The 19,029-nt window shown below is 39.1% G+C and overlaps 1 protein-coding gene across 8 annotated transcripts in view; it reads right to left on the bottom strand.

The window, feature by feature from the left end:
* STAB2 (stabilin 2) overlaps positions 1-18,248 on the bottom strand; it is a 75,857-nt gene extending 57,609 nt beyond the window's left edge. For 7 of the 8 annotated variants that reach the window (XR_014589812.1, XM_083858973.1, XM_083858975.1 and 4 more), the window contains exon 1: positions 776-881. Coding sequence is in view for 7 of the 8 variants with exons in the window: in XM_083858973.1 (XP_083715099.1) it covers positions 776-872 (97 nt within the window). In the remaining variant the exon portion in view is untranslated. Of the gene's footprint in view, positions 1-775; positions 910-4,843; positions 4,978-5,719; positions 5,917-7,648; positions 7,745-9,540; positions 9,611-10,424; positions 10,511-14,719; positions 14,836-15,657; positions 15,792-17,974 lie in introns of those variants that run through there. The other variant, XM_083858977.1, reaches the window with a different exon arrangement.
* Between the last annotated feature and the right edge of the window lie 781 nt (positions 18,249-19,029).

The following is a 19,029-nucleotide window of genomic DNA, read 5'->3' as shown; positions in this document are numbered from 1 at the left end:
ACATAAAATCTGGGTTGCTGTTAACTCAGCATGCTGGGCACTTTTCAGACATGTGAGGAGAAATGCTTAAAGAAACTGCAACTGAGCTCTCAGTGCTGAGACAATGAATATTGATCTTCAGGGCTGAGTATGAAAGTCGCTGCCAGGTTTTGACCTTGGCCAGCTATGGGGGATTCTTATTCTGTTCAGGAATTTATGATCTTTATTTTAATTGCTGGGCTCTGTGGGACTGAGCAAATTAAACAATATTAAACAGGTTTTTTTTGTTTTTTTTCCACATTTACAAGTTCAAGTAAGAACTCAGATCCAGCTCAATTTTACAATGTTTGTTCATAGCTCAAATTTTTGGCCATAGAGAAGATGATGAAGGCTGTTAGGTTGTTCAATTCACAAGGTAACTGGGAATGCCAGTGTTTTTTATGGACTAGTGTATATCATTCTAGACCAAGTCTCATTTGTCCAAAACAGTGGGGGCAGGGAGAAGAAGTGGGGTAATCCTACTTGTTACTCTGTGAGGTGAAACCCACTGTTGGTATCAAATGATGTGTGAGGAGTTGTGGAAACATGTTTAGCACTTCTGCCTGGAAGTTTTTGCAGACTGCATTTGTGGTGAGGAGCAGAGCCTCTAGATGGTTTGAAGGACTTTGCAGTGAGTAGCATGTGTGCTGTGTCACGCTGTGGGTGGTACTTTCCTGTAGCAGGGGGTGTTGGAGGAAGACAGGGCAGGATTAGCCCCCTGGGAAGAAGCTGGCTCTGCTTGTGTGTGGTTACTCACCCATGAGCAAGAGGCTGGATGTCAGCTTGCCCTGCCACTGTCCTCCCACCTCTGCATTCAGCTCTTGGAGGCGCTCCATGATGTTCCCATAGCACATAAACCCATTCCCCACGGAGCCCCCCTCGCACGTGCACCTGTGAAGGGATCGGGATTTTTTAGCTGTGGTTCTCAATAAACTGGCACAAGGTGTTACCTATCTCTGAAGGCATTTTCAGGAAGCATTGGTGCATTGTAGTTAATTCTTTGCTTCTCCATGCTGTGAAGTGTGTCAGTGTGTGGGGCAGCCTGATGGCTGCTGGCTTGATGTGGTGGACTCTTGTTAGCTGGGCCAAGAGACAGTGGTTTCTGTCTTGCAGGACCTCTGAATAAGGGCTGTGTACAGCCTCTGGTCCCACAAAATGTTGTGGTTGCTGGAGCCCAGAAATCCACTGAACCTGCCTGTCTGTGGGTGAGGAAAGAGCACAGCATAAATGTGTCTCTTGCAGGAGGGAGTCTCTTTTGTGAAGACCTCACTCATGACATGGGATTTGGCAGGATTAATGGTAGTTAAGGGAGGTCATAGCAGCTCATCAGTCCTTGGAACAGCTGCATGGGCTTTGTAGAAAAGGTTTTTTCCTTGCAACAAAGCAAAGTTGTGGTTTGTTACCCTGCCCTTTAAGTAATTGCCACCATTTTGGGCAATAATACTCGTACTTTTAACTTTATCTTTTTTTTCTGCTACAGCACAAAATCTCCCGCTTTTTTAGATTTATGTGTTGCTGCTGTCTCTCTTCCAGAAATAGCATCTCATATGTAACACCCTGTCTGTCTCCTGGGGACTCCAGCCTGTGAGAGGTGCCAGTGATCTGTTCCTGACCCAGTACTCTGGATGTCTAAAGAAGACTCAGGTCACAGTGCCCATCAGATGGACAGACAGACACTGGATTTAATAGTACCCTTCCCAATTAAGTCTGTAGCATGTTCAGTATTCATATAATCTCTATCCACAATGATTCATCTCTTTGGATATTTTTTTCTTAATGGCATCACTAGGGAAGGAACATTACTTTACGTCAGCAAAAGATGCCTTCTCTATACTTAATCTTTTGCATGTGCTGGTTGTTAAAAACACACATCTGCCACTAACACCCCACAGTAGTATCAGCCTGATGCCAGACCCTCTCCTTTTTCCCATGTATGGTCTCTGCTGTAGCTGTTTCTCTGCCAAGAGAAATAGTATTTGAAAGTCCCCACAACTGCCTGCAATCTGGGAAGTTACGTACAGGCTCAGAGGAGTGTTGAGATTTTAGCCGAATCTCAAGCTTTTGACTCTGGTCCTGGGTAAAAGTCTAAAAGCATCCTAAATTTTTATTTGATGCTATTCTGAGGGTGAATCCACTTCTTTTTAAGGGGATCTCTTGAGCAGAGAGAGCATGACTGTGGAGTCTGAATGAAGGGTTTCCAGCTGGGAGTGAGGAACAGCTGCTCATTGGGAGCTGGTTGGGCAAATATTGCTGAATTGCTGTAGGTAGCTTCCTTCCACTTCTGAACAGAGAAAAAAACAACTGAGGCTTCAAAGGAGCTGAGAAATAGCATAGTAGAAAAAAGAAACTACATTGAAATATGGCACAAATTAGATTCAGGTTTCAAAATAAATCTCTCTTTTTCATCCAATGTTCATAAAGAAGCAGGTGGTTAAATGCAATAACTTTTTTGGCTATCATTTCTGGGGGCACAGTGATCTGCAGAAATGTCTGCATAGTTTGAAACTTCTCTCCTGAGGACAATATTGCTCATAACTTAGTGGGCATCCAAGTAACATAGTTTGGATTTGTGTGCCAAAGGGGAAGCATTGAGCAATTAGAGATTAGCACCTATTGCATGGGATTGAATCCTTCAACCTGTGTGTTTCCTACTCCTACTGATGAAGGAACTGACTTTCTGTGGCTGGGCATGGGGAAGACCAGCATGATTGGAAAAGATGGGAACTGTCACCACTTCAACTTACTGAGAGAAGAAAAACTCTCTCTCTCTCTGGAAGAGGAACGTTCAGGTTTCTGTCACCATTTTATCAAGTTTATAATAAAGTTTTGGTTTATGAAGGGAATAATTTCTACATTGAAGACCTAGAGGAAAAATAAGAGTGGGATTAAGAGTAGAGTTTAACTGCAGCTCTCCTTGAAAACCAGAGGGGTTATGATCTAATATACAGTGTAATTCTGCACTGGTTGGAGCTTCATAGCTTCTCGGTAAGGCTGAACATGATTACTGGGCTGAAGCAACACTATAGAAATTCTCAGCACTCACTCAGGAAAGATCTACATGGGAAGATAAAACAGAGGCAATTGTGATTTTTGAGGAAGTTGCTGTGTTATATTCACAAATCCAATGTTTGGGTTTTTTTATGTCTTTGACTGTATGAGAGATTTATTCCTGTAGAAATAATTTGGTTCTGGAGAAAGTAGAATTGTCTGTATGAGGAAAGCTAATAGCACAGCTGTATCCTCCAAAAAACCAAACCAAAAATAGAAAGGAAGCAATGCAGTTTTGTGGCCTCTGTTCTTGCTTTGTGTTTTAGAAAACAAACAAACAAACAAAAAAACAATCAAAACCCCCTCCCAAATACATTTAAAATCTGAGATGCAGCCAAAACACAGTCTGTCACCTACCAATATCTATTTATTGTGCCCACATTTACAAATCAGTGCTTTTCTTTGTAAAGTTCCTCTTTCATATATGGATTTTCCTTAGCTCAAGTTTTATTTCAATCCCAGTCCATTCTTCTTTATTTTTTTTTGCCATTAAATATCATTAAATGAATGATGGGCAGAGAGTTTTTATTGTTCTTTTCTATTACCAGTAAAAAATTTTTAATTTTCCCATTCTGAAATCCTCAAAGCTTTCTCAGCTTTCAGAAATTCTTTTTCAATGGTGAAACAGTGGCTAATAATGGAAAAAACCTCCTGATTTGGAATTTTATTTCAAAATTCCAACTGATGTTATGTAGTATGATAGTACTCTATACTAAATGTTGTCTGAGTCTATATTAAACAGTTTGAGTAGCACACTATGCTGTAGAAGAGAACTAGGGGATTTTCTAGACAAATTTGTTTGAAATGCACAATAGTTTGTGCAGAAGTGATGCTGATATTACCCTACAAGGGAAAGCTGCATGATGACATGAGGACTGACAATAAGAATACTCTCCTGAGTGAATACTTTCTGTCTATGGATCTATGTGATAATTTGTTCCTAACTTACAGTGAATGGCCTGTATTGTCCTTCGTGTTTGAGTTCTCAGCTCCCAAAAGCTCAGGCACAGCTCTTTAACCCAGCACTTGCCATCACTGGCCTGTAGAAACACATAAGCCAAATTATGTGGTCTAAGAGAACTTTATAGAGTTTAGTGCCATTTGCACCTTTTTCCTAATGTCCGTGCAGCATATTTTTGTACAGGACAAGCTGAGTCTGCCAGAGGTTTTGTAGTTTCCCATCTGCTTGACTTGAGGTTTTAAGGAATCTGTTGGGGTAGATGTTTCTTTCACAGGTTGGGAGGCAGATTCTCTGGTTGTATCTGTATTAGTATACTCAGAAGAGGCACGTCTCCAATGTTATCCCATAATTAATGCTAATTACTTTTCAGCATGCTGCCTGGTGTGTTTCTGGCTCACACCAAGTAGCACTTTCCCTGGCAGTGCCCAGGCACAGTTAAAGGGATAGCATGTGCCAGGGACTGCTGCCAAGAGGCAGTTACTCTGTTTTGGAAGAGGCTTTAACTGTGAGACAGACAATGCTGCTTGCCCTCAGGAAGAGAAAAGAGGTTTTGGTCCCTTTTATTTACTAGTGTAGAAATGACCTCTGACTGCTTTAAAAATAAAACTTAATAGGTATTAGCAAATGGCCTGATGAAATCTAACACTATGTTAATTGGCTGACCCTAACCCCATTGAATCTTGTGATTTGTCCTTGATAAAGAAGCCATTAAAGATAACTTCAGGAGATGTCCATCCACAGGATTTGTTTTAGCAGCTCATTTACTAGGGAAGGAGGGAGAAACTGTAAGAAAGTTTCATAAGCAAAAAGACTCACGCAATCTGTCCAGGTGCAACTGTTAAGCATTTGGCTTTTTTGTGGCAGGTGTTGTTTGTTTCACAGATATCCTTCATGCTGCAGCCTTTCCCAGGTACAAAGTTGGTATAATGCTCCTTGCATTCACAGTGGGACTAAATCAGAAAGATATGAGAAGGAAGAGAAAATTAGCTGTGCACAAATTGTGGATTTCAGCATAATTTCTGGAACTAGGGCTTGAACACAGTGTCTTAGTCAATCACCTGGTGGGTCCGGACACAAATATAAGGCTTATGTTTGTATACACCAGCCTGCGTTTCAGAAATCTGCACTTCACTGAGACGTGACCATGAACTGCAAAACAAACCTGAATGATCAAGTCCCTTTTTTGGCTCTTCAAGGTGTCCAAGCAAGCCAGGCCTTTAGAAGTCTTGCCTTTTTTATGGTGTGAGTTTTGTGCATAGAAATTGGAGCCAGTTCCCAACACACAAATAATATGCAGTCTTTGTAAACTGCTGTTCATTGATAGTTTTCAAAGACTCAGACTTCTTCTTTCCTAAATAAGCTAAATTTAGACATGTATATGTAGTACCAGTATAAGGACCCTGCTGGTTCTACAAGTCCCCTGTGATCAGAGAGACAAAATTTAACTGGGAGAAGATTTATTTCAGTGCCTCTATTTTGGGGAGGCAAATCAGAGCCAAAATAATATCAGAAAAAACAACACTATTTCCATTCCTATATTCGAAGGGGAGCTAAAAGGATTCCCTCCTGGTCACCAGTAGGGCTTATGGTAAAGCTAGGAATAGTGTTTGGTTTCCTTGAGAGCTGTTTCCATATCCTCATGGCTTCTTTTTGGAGAGAAAGCATTATTTCCTCTTGGGCAGTTGCACTGACCTTTCCTGGACCATCATAGATGCAGATGCTGGACTGTGCAGGGCAGCTCCCGTGTGCTGCCTGACAAGGGTCTGTGGGCAGGCAGATTTGACCATCCCCTGCGTAACCTTCTCGACAGGTGCATTTGTGCTGATTTGGCCCGAGGTAAATGCAGTTGGCGTTAGGATCGCAGACCCTTTTGGAGCATGGGTTGATAGCTTGTGAAGAAAGATGTGAAGTAAATGAATAATTCTACACAGTTCTGAAATTGAAGACTAGGGCACCAGAGCACCTCTGTGTCAAACAAAGCCTAGGCAGACTAAACTTTTCGTAACAGCCAAGTCTGAAGTATTTTGGCCACATGGAGATGGAAGGGAGGAATATGTTTATGCTACCATAGCAGCTGCTTGCTTTTGAGCAGAAATGATCCCTTAACTTGGCAAATTGAGTTATAAACAGTTTAAAGCATGTGACCATGCTCATTAATATATCACAACTATTTCCTTGTTATCTGGTGGATTTTAACTAGAGAAGGTCAGGTGGGAGGTGGGAGGTTTGTGCAAGCTTTAAGCACATGTCAGATCAGTTGGAAAATATTTCTCAATACAATAGGCCTTTGCTATTTTCTTTCTGGTAGTTAAACAATATAATGTCATGGGTTCAGCTGTATGGAAAACTGTCCAGCAAGTGCTTTAGTCCTCCACACTCTTCTACCTTCAGGATGGCACTAGAAGCTCACTAATTATTTCCATGAACCATTTTTTTTTTGAGGCAATAGCATTGCTTGTTTTTTTCAAAATCAAGCAGTGCTTGGAGAGCATCTTCTCACACCTTTGTGAACAGGTTAGGTTATGATTAAGCACACATTGTATCTAGAAGATGGCATGCCCTGGATACATCTAAAAAGTGGTGCTTCTCACTGTTTCTCCTCTTTTTCTCCCTTTCTTTCCCCTCAGCTGGGACTGATCTAAGCCAACCTCTTCTAAATTGTGCTTCCAGCATCCAATTAAACAATATTCTTTGTTGCAATTGGTCTAGACAGAAGAGGAGGTACCATAAGACATAAAGTGAGTAGGGAAAAGCAAATCTGGACTCTTATACAGTTAATCTGAGCATTTAATGGCAAGTTGAGGAGTCTATAAAGACACCTCTAAGGTAGAGTCTACCTCTAGCTGAGATGCAACTAGCTTTGTTTCATGAAAAACAGGAAAGCTGAAATGAACTTTACTTGCCTGTAGAGTTTGTGCTTGCTGATGGAACTGAGCTGCTGCATGATGGATGCTCAATAAATATAAGCCCTTGATTGTTGTTGTTGATTTTTATGGAAGCAAGGTATGAGGCTGAACTATACCAAGGAGAGTGATATGGCAGCAGTGGATTTGTAAGCACTGATGACCCAGTATCCTCTTTATGTATTTCAAGGGGATTGACTAGCTTTAGTCTGATTACATGGACAGTAGCTTGTTAACAATTGGATGGATGAGCTTCTGATGAGCACATTTTAGTATTTTGTTTCACCCTGAAGGAATCTAGTTTGTGCTTTGGCATATGAGCCCAAGAAAAATTAGGTGGCTCAAAAGCACATTCCATATCTGAACTATAACACTAATGGCTGTGTATTCAAAGAACTGGGGCAAGGATGGAAATTACTCATGTTCACATCGTGTACTGTCCCTCTGGAAGTTGGGCAGGCATGTGCATTGCAGTTGTCTTCCATCCTCACCTGAGGCAGCATACCTGGAGTTCGCAGGGCACTGCAGCGCCTCGCACTCGGCTATGGCTGAGGGACAGACAGGGACAGGTTAAGCTGTGCCTGCACACTGTGTGAGGCTGTGAGGTTCAGTGGATGTTTGGTTGCTCTTGCATGACTAACCTGAGACCAATTCATCCTCACCAATTCTACCTGTATCACAGCTGTTGAATACATCTCATATGGAAAATGCTACTTACGCTCATCACAGCGGAGCCCTCTGTAACCAGACAAGCAAGTGCACGTTCCATCCCCTGTAATTCCACTATGGCATACTCCATGAACACAATCACAAACTGTAGGGAGAAATGGATTTGCTTTACTGAACAATAATGGTGTTTGGAAACACATTGTTAGTGGTTGCTCATAGCAAGGTGTGTCCAACCAGCAGCTTTGGCCAAACCAAGCTCTGACCTGAGTGCTGAATTTATAGGCTTTCATTACTGAGATGATCACTACTTGCAGTTGCATACATCAATAAATAACACATAAATTTTTGAAGGCTATTAAGAGCTTGGGGTCTGAAAATCTGCAGAACAGACACTGTAAATACCAGACAGACTTGTTGCTAATGTCATAAAACTTGTAAAATTTGACAAACAGTCTGAAACCAAAATTGGACATAATGTGTAATATAGACCTCTTTAAAACTGTTAAGCTACTGTTTGTTTTTGCTTCAACTCTGTATCTCTCAAGTACCTCAAGAAGAGATGAGTTTTGTGACTTTTTTTTCCCCCTTCCTAAAGAGACTTTATTTAGTTAAAAGCATAATTAATCACTCTAGAGGTCTCAGACTTCTTTCTTCCTGGAGTCTCTAATTTCTGGTTATATTCTGATTATGAACTCAATGACAATATGCATACAAAATGATGCACTCACAGTCCAGACAACTGTGAGACCCATCTATAAATAAATTTTGAGGCCTTAAGTATACTGCAAAAGCTTTATAGTTATAGCTGTTTGAATTATGGCAATGATGCTTTTTAAAAAGGCCATATAGAGTTACACTTGGAAGAGTCTAAAAGAGGTACAGAATTGCATCGCTGTCTTAATGTTTAGGCCACAGTGATGTAGCATATCATCTTCCACTTAAAAACATAGATATGTTTATGCAAATCACCTTCACTAATTAATTAATTAATTATTAACTTCCTACCTATGTTAAGTCATAATATAAAAAACAGGAATGTTTAAGGTATTACTGAAAAGCAGTTAGCCACTAATGAACATTGTTTATATTTTATTTATTTTAGAACACTTGTAGGGGCTCAAAGATCTGAAAGATGAAGTGTAAAATATTGCTTAAATTAATATCTTATTGAATCCTCCAGTAACTTCTTGGAAAATAATTAGATTTATGATAATAAATTCATTCAAGTACCCTATTTTCATGAAAATTCTGGCTCAGTTACATTTCTGTGTATCAACACTGACATCCAGTGGCCAGCTGGTGGAAAAAGGGCCTCTGAGCCAGCAGTGGTGTAGGACTAGTGTAGAAAGGCCAACACAGATGATTCAAATTGAGACCATTTGTGACTTCTTAAAAGTAACATTATGTAGATCTTGAGGGAAAAAAAGAAGTTTTACTTTGAGATAAGCAACTATTCCCACTTAAGAGTGTTTTAAACATTTTTCTTCAGGCAGTTTTCTGGATTTTCAGTCTAATTTGCAGCAAGGGTCAGGAAGGTAAATAATAGCGACTATTAAGAGCAGGCAAAAGTAGAAAATGTTATATGCATATATACACTTCTGATACATAAACATTTTAAAAAGTGTACACAGCTTTAATTGCTCCATCAGACTTCCACTTCTGATAGATGTATGGCTAATCAGCGAATTCATCAATCACCCAAACCCCAAAACTAAAGTAAACACACCCTTTTCCACGCTTTTGACAGAATTGTATATCTCCCTGTCACAGAATAGAGCAAAGAGCTCTCTTTCCTTTCCCCATTGTGTTCTCTGAGGCAGACAGCAGCTCTTACTGGGAGCTCTTTGAGTCCTCTACCCATTTCACTGTGATTTCTTGGAGTCTGAACACAGCTTTCACTCCCTTCTTTTCCCTAATCAAATAAAGCAAGTTGAAACTTACCTGATGTGCAGTCAGGACCAAATAAATTTTCTTCTGCACATTTTTCACAGGCTGTCCCACCAAACCCTTTCTGTAAATTACACAATGGAAATCAAAACTTAAGTTTCTCATCTATCTCTATACAGACATATGCTTAGCAGGCTGAAAACAGCATCTTTTGCTGCCAAAAGAAAGTAACACGACAGTTTCAATAAATAGCTACCACAATCTAGAAGACATCAACTTTTGAAAAATCTTGCTCCCACATCTTTTAAAAAAATAATTTGTAGATCTTCAAATCAGATGTTCTGAATATCAAGGTAACAATGAAGTACAATAATCAAGCCTAATGCCCAAATCAAGCTTACAATTGTTGGGTTGTATTTTCTGCCTACTTCTGCCTCTGTCTCTTTTTTGTATGTCCCCAGAAGAGGATTTTTGATGTAAAATAAAGATGAACCAGTAGAGAGGGAGGTAATAAAAAGTTAATTTGAAATGTTTGTTAAAAATCTATTTGCCTGAGGTTAAGCACTTCGCGTTGCACTCTCAGCAAAGGAATGAAGAGTATAGCCCCATGTAGAAGTACTTTCTATTTAGGGCAAATAGCCCACAGGTAATAGCACAATTTTAAAAAATAGAGGAACTCAAAACACCTGTCTCAGGAAGGCAAGAAGAAAGAACTTTTTAATAATTTCACCTGAACATGCTCAAGTCCATAGAAATATTAGTGTGAAGATTAGTGCAATACAAGCAAGAAAAATGAGCTCCAAGCTGATAATGTCTACTGTTTCTGGAATACTTTTCTTTAGTGTATTTATACAGCGGAATGTGCATTATTTTTCAGCACAACTTACATGCTATTATTGTTTGTTTGTTTCTTTTTTCATTTAAAAGAAAGGACATACCTGACAAGTGCATGTTCCATTCCCAGCTATGCCCTGTGAACAGTGTCCTCTCCCATTGCATGGTGATGCAGCTCCTCCTGGACATGCTTAAGAAATGACAATGTTTAAGCCATCAGTCACCTTGCTCTGACCCTTGTGCTTTCCTTGCAATGCAGGTGACCACCTTGGCATTCTGGGTCAAACAGGGACTCTGGGGGACAGCTGCTGTTTTCCAGCTGCCTCAATCTCTTCACTAGAATCTCAGCATCAGCAGAGACCATCCCCCTCTCTTCTCTGGGAACTTAAGCTGTAGTCAAAGAATTGAACAAAAAATAATTCTCTTATTTGGAAGAGAATAAGAGAATATTGTTTTGTTCCTGCTGATCCACCTCTGTCTGCCACTCCCTAAGCTGTTGGCTTTTCTGGTACAAGTGGAGCTTGCCTGACCATTCCTGTATATTGATATAACTCTGATGGATTGATAATTTGGTTTGGGGATTTTATTTGATGCTAAGTTGGAGTTTAATAAGCCTTTTTTTCCCACCAAAAATTGCATTTGCTTTATGTGGGAAATTTTTTCTTTCCCTGCTACTTTCATGAGACTGTGATAATTGATTCAAACAATCTTGAAAATTGAAATAACTAGATATCTCACAACCAAATCCAACGGGCTGTGGTCACTAATCAAACTTGTGTGCCAAAGGTGTGTTATGCTCTTATGTGTCTCTGGTGCTAAAATCATGGTTACAGGCATAGAAGGTGAGACAGTCTGAACAAAAACCTCAGCCAGCAAGATAAGATAAGAAAAAAATTTGCCATATTTATAATAAAAATAGTCTACTCTTTTGTCTGAAAGGTTTCAAGATTCAAATCTTTACTGAAAGACTGCCTACATAAAATGTATATTACAGTGGTTTTTAGTCAGATCATTCTGTCAGGTTTTCTCTCCTATAGGGATAACCTTATTTTTCACAGTTGTCCTGCCTCTCTTGGAAATGGTGTATTCACTCTCTTCCATAAGCCTTTCCTTCCTGTAATTAGAATTCCCATTAGGCACCATGATTTTGATGCAGGTGATTTCTAAATGAATTAAACCCTTACTGGCCTCACAGGTACTCTTCTGTACCTTACTAGTAAGATTTATTGCTTATAAAGAGCCCCAGAGTTTGTTCTGTGTGGATGGAGATGTGCAGCACTGGATTTATGGTCCCCCTGCCTAAGTTAGTTCTGATTGAGAATATTTAAGTAATGTGGAAGTTTTAGCAAAAAAATAATTTGATTTGGATACAGTGATGTTTAAATAAGTAGATGCGCATATGTGTTCACTTAATTCCACTGAAAGCTTTGGCTTTAAACCAGTCTGTTAATATTTCTCAGTTTATTCCTTAATGTAGTCTGAGGTCTATTGTATCCCTGTAAGCTTCTTTTGAAAAACCAATAAATTAAAGGATGAAATTTTTGGTGCTATTTATCTCATACACACTGAAATAATATTTTAAGAATTTCAATTAAATAAATAAAATACATATACTTTAGTCTTTAAAGTGGCTTTTAGTGATTCTTGTTTTCTGGCTACTGTATGATAGCTAAATCTTATCTTTAGGACTTCTGGCAACTGTTTAATATTTGCACAGAATGGAAAATAATTTACTTGCACTGATGCTTTGATTGAATGTGCAAGGATAGAGAAAACTCAGAGTTCATGGTGTAATTCCCAGGAAAAATTACTTTTACTACATCTTGTCTCTTGTTTTGATACCAGCACCAAGGGACAGCTTTATTAGAAGTTGGGTAAATTACCATACTGTTGTACAAGTTTGGCTAGGCAGATAAAGTGCTTCTTGCAACCAGCAGGACCACAGGAGGCAGTGCTGGGACACTGGAGCAGGGCTGGCACTGTCACCTGCTGCCATGCCGGGGGGAAGAGAGACCTTTGCTTTTATTGGAGATGCTTTTTGAAAAGCAGTAAGAGAGATGCTCTTGCTATCTCTTAACAGCTGTCAGAGTGTGAAGACAAAATATTTGAATCTAGGCCAAAAGAACTTAAATCTATCAGCATTTTTTCCTTTCATGGACTTAAATTCAGCACTTTCCAAGTGTGATCAAATAGAGCCTCTTAAAATACTTCTCTTTGCCTCACTCCCTGTGAGGCTGATGCAGTGAGTAGTACTTGAAAAGAAGGATTTTGAACCTTAATATAGTAGCATTAAATTTAACATCTTTCCTCTTGGCCTTGCTTTTTCTTTTAACATTTCTCCCCTTTTATTATTACAGTCTTTTTTATTCAGTTGGTTGTGCCGTACACCTTTCAGTTGGTACACAGGCTTTTCTTGGGAGCCATGGAAATATTTGCCCAGAGTGGGAATCTGTGCTGTGGTAGGGAGCAGCTCCTGCTGCACCTGAGATCTACCAGCTGTAAAACCTGTGGCTGGATGATACTGGCAGTTTGGAAAGGCTGCTCTCTTTCCCCCTGGACCTTTCCTGACCCTGTATTTTTCTCTTTTGGCTTTATGACTTTTTACAGAGGGATTAGTGTGCAGCTGGTTGGCTTGGTGTGCTTTTTGGGGATGGAAAAGGACAAAAGATCTTCCATTTACACTGTGTGTTTCAGAATGTGCTATCATTTAAGGAAGTCCAAGTGCTATTTAAGACCTAATTTTGTCCTTGCCATCAGATGCTAAATGTGAAGCAAACCCCTAGTCAGGAATTTTTGCCCGGCCTCAGGAAGGACTGTCTTTCCTCCAAATGTTTTAACTTGTGCCAAATTCTATTACAGAGGTTGTGATAATGTAGAGATAACTTTTTTTTTATTATTTCCTTCCTTCCTTCCTTCCTTCCTTCCTTCCTTCCTTCCTTCCTTCCTTCCTTCCTTCCTTCCTTCCTTCCTTCCTTCCTTCCTTCCTTCCTTCCTTCCTTCCTTCCTTCCTTCCTTCCTTCCTTCCTTCCTTCCTTCCTTCCTTCCTTCCTTCCTTCCTTCCTTCCTTCCTTCCTTCCTTCCTTCCTTCCTTCCTTCCTTCCTTCCTTCCTTCCTTCCTTCCTTCCTTCCTTCCTTCCTTCCTTCCTTCCTTCCTTCCTTCCTTCCTTCCTTCCTTCCTTCCTTCCTTCCTTCCTTCCTTCCTTCCTTCCTTCCTTTCTTTCTTTCCCTCCAAATGAAAGCAGAAGCAATGCTGACACCTTGATTCTTTGCATTTTGGGGTCAGGAAGTTTGTCCAAAGGAAGAGAGGGCTTCCTTGCCTTTGCGGCCTCCTTCACACAATAGTGCAGGCAGGGCTCCAGCTCTGGGGCAGAGGACTCTGCCCCAGACCCCTCCCCAGAAATAGTGATGCCCCTTGTGTGGCTGCACAGAGCACCCTGATAATGGGAGCATGAGCACTTAGGCTGCATTTGGAGGTGGGGTGGTAAACCACTACACAGGTCACTCTCTTCAGAAGACATGACCACACACTATGCACTCAGCTCTTTGCCTGTCTTTTCTCTTGAGCTGCTGTGAGCTGCAGTTTGACTGCTTTCCTTTAGTAGATAAATGGCTGGTGTTTAAACTATTTTCCTTTAGTAGATAAATGACTGGTATTTAAATAATAGCTTAGGCTAAAATTATAATTTTTTTAAAATCTATTTTGTGGACAAAGGAGTTCACAGACATTGAAACAGACCTCGAGACCATTAACTAAAGGAGGAAACTCTGGCTGCGCCTGGAAACTTGCTCTGTGGGTCTGGATGCCTATGTTGCTTGCCTGAGATTTAATGCATTTGTGGAGATGCTGAAAAGCTTTTCCTCAGGAAGGGGCAGCAGGAGAGGAGGCACTCCTGATTCCCTTGCTTCAGTAATTGCCTTCAGCATTCACAGGCTGTTCAAGAAACTGTTTCAAGTTGAGCTGAAAGAAAAGACCCTCCCTGCATCACAAAGTCAAGAATGAAAGACTTGGAAATATTTCAGATGCAGGTAAAGGTGGTTTTGACATAAAATGAAGCATTTAAATTCGTGGCTTGCAAATCTTAATTTTTAAAATAATTTTGGGGATCCTCCCAAATGAAATAATTTTGCAGGCATTATCTGTAACAATTTATTTTGAAAATCTCAAGATCTAGGAGGTTTTCTGAGGCTCTTTATATTTTTAAATGAATTTTTCTTTTTAAATGTTTTTCTTCAAATCCCCTACGTTTTAGCTGAAAACTGCTATTTATTTCTAATTTTATAACAAACTCTGAGGAACGAACTTCTGACAGCAATAGTTTCTGAAAATAAGAAAAGTTTCTGCTTTATTTCTCTTTAAATTCTATATGAAAATAAAACTCCAAAGCCCAAACCAACTTACCCATGCAGTCTGGGCCCCAGTGTCCCTGGCAGCACCCAGGTTGTTCAAATTCCTTCACACAATGATGCCGGCAGCCCGAAAAGAAAAGTGTGTATGTTTTAATTTCCAGGTAATACCTGTAGAAAAGAAGTTAGAGCTGCTTTAAAGTACTTCCAAGCCTCCTGTGGGAAAAAAAAATGAAATTCTTAAGTTCTTCTTCTCCTTTTAGTGTCAGACAAGGGCACTTTAATTTTGGTTGTATCGGTCTACCTTTTTTTCTTCTTCATTAAAACATACATTGAGTGACAAGGTCTAAAAAGATCCTTGGAGCTGTTTCTTTTGAGCAGTGTATTTATCTTCCTACCCCAGCCTAAATACAGCACATTTGTTGAAGGTTTGATTTGAAACAGTATTTAAAAAAAAATTAATATCAAGGTTCTTTAAATACTAAGTAAAATCAGAAATATTTACATTTTCTCTGGAATGGCAGGATGTCAAATTGGTTTTTAGAAATCTCTTCCTGCCCTTCATCCTCACAACTCCCCAGCCTAGAAGTGTGAAAAATGCTTTAGTTATATGATATATAAGATTAACACATAAATATCATATCTTATAATATCATATCATATCATATCATATCATATCATATCATATCTTTATCATATATTTATATCATTCATATCAAGTATGCAAAATAAATATAGAAGAGATTCTATGATACTGTTCAAGAGAAAATATTTTAAACCATTAATAGCAATGTTTGTTTTCCTCTTGTATCACTTGCTGTTTAACTTCAAGCATCAAATACCCTGAATGCAGCTTGAGTTGTGGAGTTGGTAAAGCCACTGGTAAATATTCCATTAAAAAATTGCACAGACTAGAGAATTTTTTATATGTATTAACATTTTCTAATTACTGGAGAACAATATTCATGAGAAAAGCTCTGACAGAGGAGATACCTGCAGTCTGGCATCCCAGTCCCGTTGGTAATTTTGGTGTAACCAGCAGGGCACTGGGTGTCAAGGTTTAAAGAGCAAGGTACACATTTGGTTTTCATTCTAATGAGCAGCTTTTGATCACATTGCTTCTTCACCTGCAATAGGAAAAGAATAATTAGGAAGAAGGAAAAACACTACCCCGAACGACTTTACTGAAAAATGACAAGTTTAGTTCTGCTTTGTTCTCATTCACAGCTCTTTTCTGTTCAGCAGGACCTCCTTGTTTTGGAGCTAAACTAAGTAATAGATGACATATTAGCGCTTTACAGAAGCTTTGTCTGCACAAAATATGTCCAACCACTGCAGAATAAACCCTTCTAAGTGTAATATTTTTCCTAAGAGTGCTTTATCATCAAATACTAAGTTTGTCGGACTCAAAAGCCAGATTACAGAAACAGCATCAGCCTATGGTTTGTTAGTTCCAAAGTTACTGACAAGTGTCTTCCCCACTCAAAGGCAAAATTAAACAAGGTATGGAGGAGGCAAAATTAAATCACCATACTGATCTAAAGAGCTATGGCTGGTATTTTCAAATTGGTGACAAAGAATGGTATCTTGCTTTGCATTCTGGTGCAGGTTTTGGGCCTGACCCCCCCAGAGCACACTGAGAAGAACAGCCCCCCCTTTTTTTTAACCTGTTTTTATGTGTCTATTTTAAAACAGTAAGTTTTTGCTGAACTGTATCTAATGTTGGCTTAATCTTCTTTCTTCCTGATATTTGTAGAAGTAAGTTCATCATTCACAGATGGTGAGAAATGACCTAATTCAGAGTATGTTTTTAAAAATCAGCAACATAACCCTGTGCAGTCCAGAGAGTCTTAGACCTTCTGGGCACTCACGGGATGCAGCAGCTTCTGCAGAACCTCACAGCTGCTCTGGGTGGGTACCCTGGCACCGTGGGCAAGATTTCTACATGTCCCATGGTGGTCCTGATTGAAGCCAGTTTCAGTAGAAACTCAGTAGTTTCTCCTCTTGACAGTTGGACATTCCAGCAGCAAAGTTTGTGAGGATGCATCACAGACACTGATAAGGAGATTTAGCTATATAACCTCTGAGCCACTATATATGATTGCCACCACCCACATATAAGCACATTTCAACATCTATTTGGTTGTCAAATTTTAGTCTTCATAAGTGCTCTGTTGAAATCTGGCCTGGTCAACACTGAAATATTCGGCTAGTGAAACCCTTTTGTTGTGTAAATGTTTTTCAGGTGTCTTTGAAGTAAAAATGTGACCTTTTCCCCGATGCGGGTATGATGTGGATACAGCTTGAAAAGATATTTTTTTGATGACACCACAGAATTTCATTTTTGGAACAGTAAAAATCATTGAGTGTTTTGAAAAGCTAAAATTTAAATAAAAATAACTTAAGCCCTTTCTCTACCACCAGCCATAAAACACTATTTGTTTTGGAATGGGAACATTATTTGCACTTTCTCCCAATTCTTAATTTTCCCGTTTTGCTTTTTAGAGAAAACTGAAGAAAGTTGACTTTTTACTGTCTCTTCTTTTAGTATCTCTTCTTCTAGTCTTTTTTTTTTAAAGAAAAAGAATAACTTTAGCATGTTTCCCACTACTTTTTGTACATTTCAATGTATGTTTCCATTTAAAAACTGCAACCAACCAACAACAATAGCAACAAAACACCTTTCTTTTCTCCCCTTCTAATTTTTCTCTGTCCTTTTGTTTCCTCTTCTATATCTGTTCTGCCTCTCTACAAGGATGGTAGAAACAGATGTGAAATTCCACAGATCCATAGTATTTGTACATGACAAATGCACCACTTCTTCAAGGGTCTACAAACCCTTTAATTATGTTTATAACTTTGTGTTATTAATTTAAATATCTCAATTCCTTAGATTTTTATGCCTTACCTGTTTAAAATAACTTTTCATCCTTTCAGTTAGCAGGAAAAGATAATTTTCACTTAGTAAAATTTCTGCTTTCATCTTCTGACTTACTAGAAATCCCAATCAATTTCTTTTGATAAATGCATAATTTACAGTCTTTTGCCACATATGTCAGTTTTAGAAACTTTTTCAGTATACTCATGCAATATCATTTGAAACAAATTCTCTTGCAGAATAGAAGATGCATTTCTGTTGTTTCAGAGGACTGAATTACAGAGCTCTCAGGTTATAATTAATTGTCATATCCAGCAATGATTGTTAAAGTGGGGTTTTCTGCTTTAAGATACAGTATCTGATAACTGTTCTCTCTATAATGCAGAGTAATACAGACAATATTTATCCATTACATAAAAACCTGCTTCTTACCTCATCTTGGATTTGTGACATCAAACATAATTTCATTGCAATCAAAAAGGCAAAAAAGAATAAAAACCCTGGACTTTTTTCCATTGTGAATTGGACTTTTTTCTTTCAGAGCTGTCCAAGCATAAAACCTCAAATTCTGATGTAAAACAATTGTTAAAGGTGCTGTTTCTTCTGCATTCTCAGGCAAATCCTTTAACAGGAATCTTGTCTTCCCCAAGGTAAATGAGTGAAGGATAAGGCATGCAGAGCTTGCCCAGGCAGGAGAGATTCCAAAATGCAGGGTGTATTTGCTGAAAGTTTCCCTGGAAAGCTGAATAAAGCCTCTCTCACTGAATGACAGGATATCCTGATGGGGCTCCAATCATTTATTCCTCTCTCTGGACCTGTTGATAGTACACAACCAAGGACACTGAACTTTTATGACAGAAGATGATTCCTTCTTTTAGGTGAGCATGGATAGGGGGCTGGAGTAGCTACTGTGCTTCTTATTATTACAGCTATTTAAAGATTTAAGGGGGAGCTAAGGATCTCTGGAAATTGGGTTATCAGCCCTAGTAACATAAGAATAGGTCCACCTCAATGTGGTTCTGGGAGAAATACTATGGATTTTATCTCAGGAGGCCAAAAGAACAACTTCCAGATTGGGTCAGCTAGATAAAAAGGGGCATATTTCCCCCCCTTTTTGCTATTTTTGTTAAATTGTTTAAACTGATTTTCTGGAGCTAAGCAGAAGAAAATTGACTCAGTTATATTACTTGGATATGGTAGGGAGAGATGAATATTCAGATTTGCCAAAACCATTTTGATTTTGACATATTTTGATTTGCCAAAATTAAGACATTTTCTTTCTTCTCAGAGTTTTTCAGCTCATTTTTAGTGCTGCTCTTTGCCACTGTTCTGGTCAATCTTGTAAAGGCAGGCTCTCTCATGTCTCAAAGACCTAATAATGGGTCTCCAGTTTGTCAGCTTTGCCTGGCCTCCCTGACCTTAGAATTTTTTCTGTCATTAGAAGGTGCTTCTTAAGGGTGCCTTAATACAAAGCTGTGCTTCATAAC

Source organism: Zosterops lateralis (assembly GCF_965231275.1).
Source record: "Zosterops lateralis genome assembly, chromosome: 4".
Lineage (NCBI taxonomy): Eukaryota > Metazoa > Chordata > Aves > Passeriformes > Zosteropidae > Zosterops > Zosterops lateralis.
The sequence above is the reverse complement of the archived record's forward strand: the minus strand, read 5'-3'. Positions and strand labels throughout refer to the sequence as shown.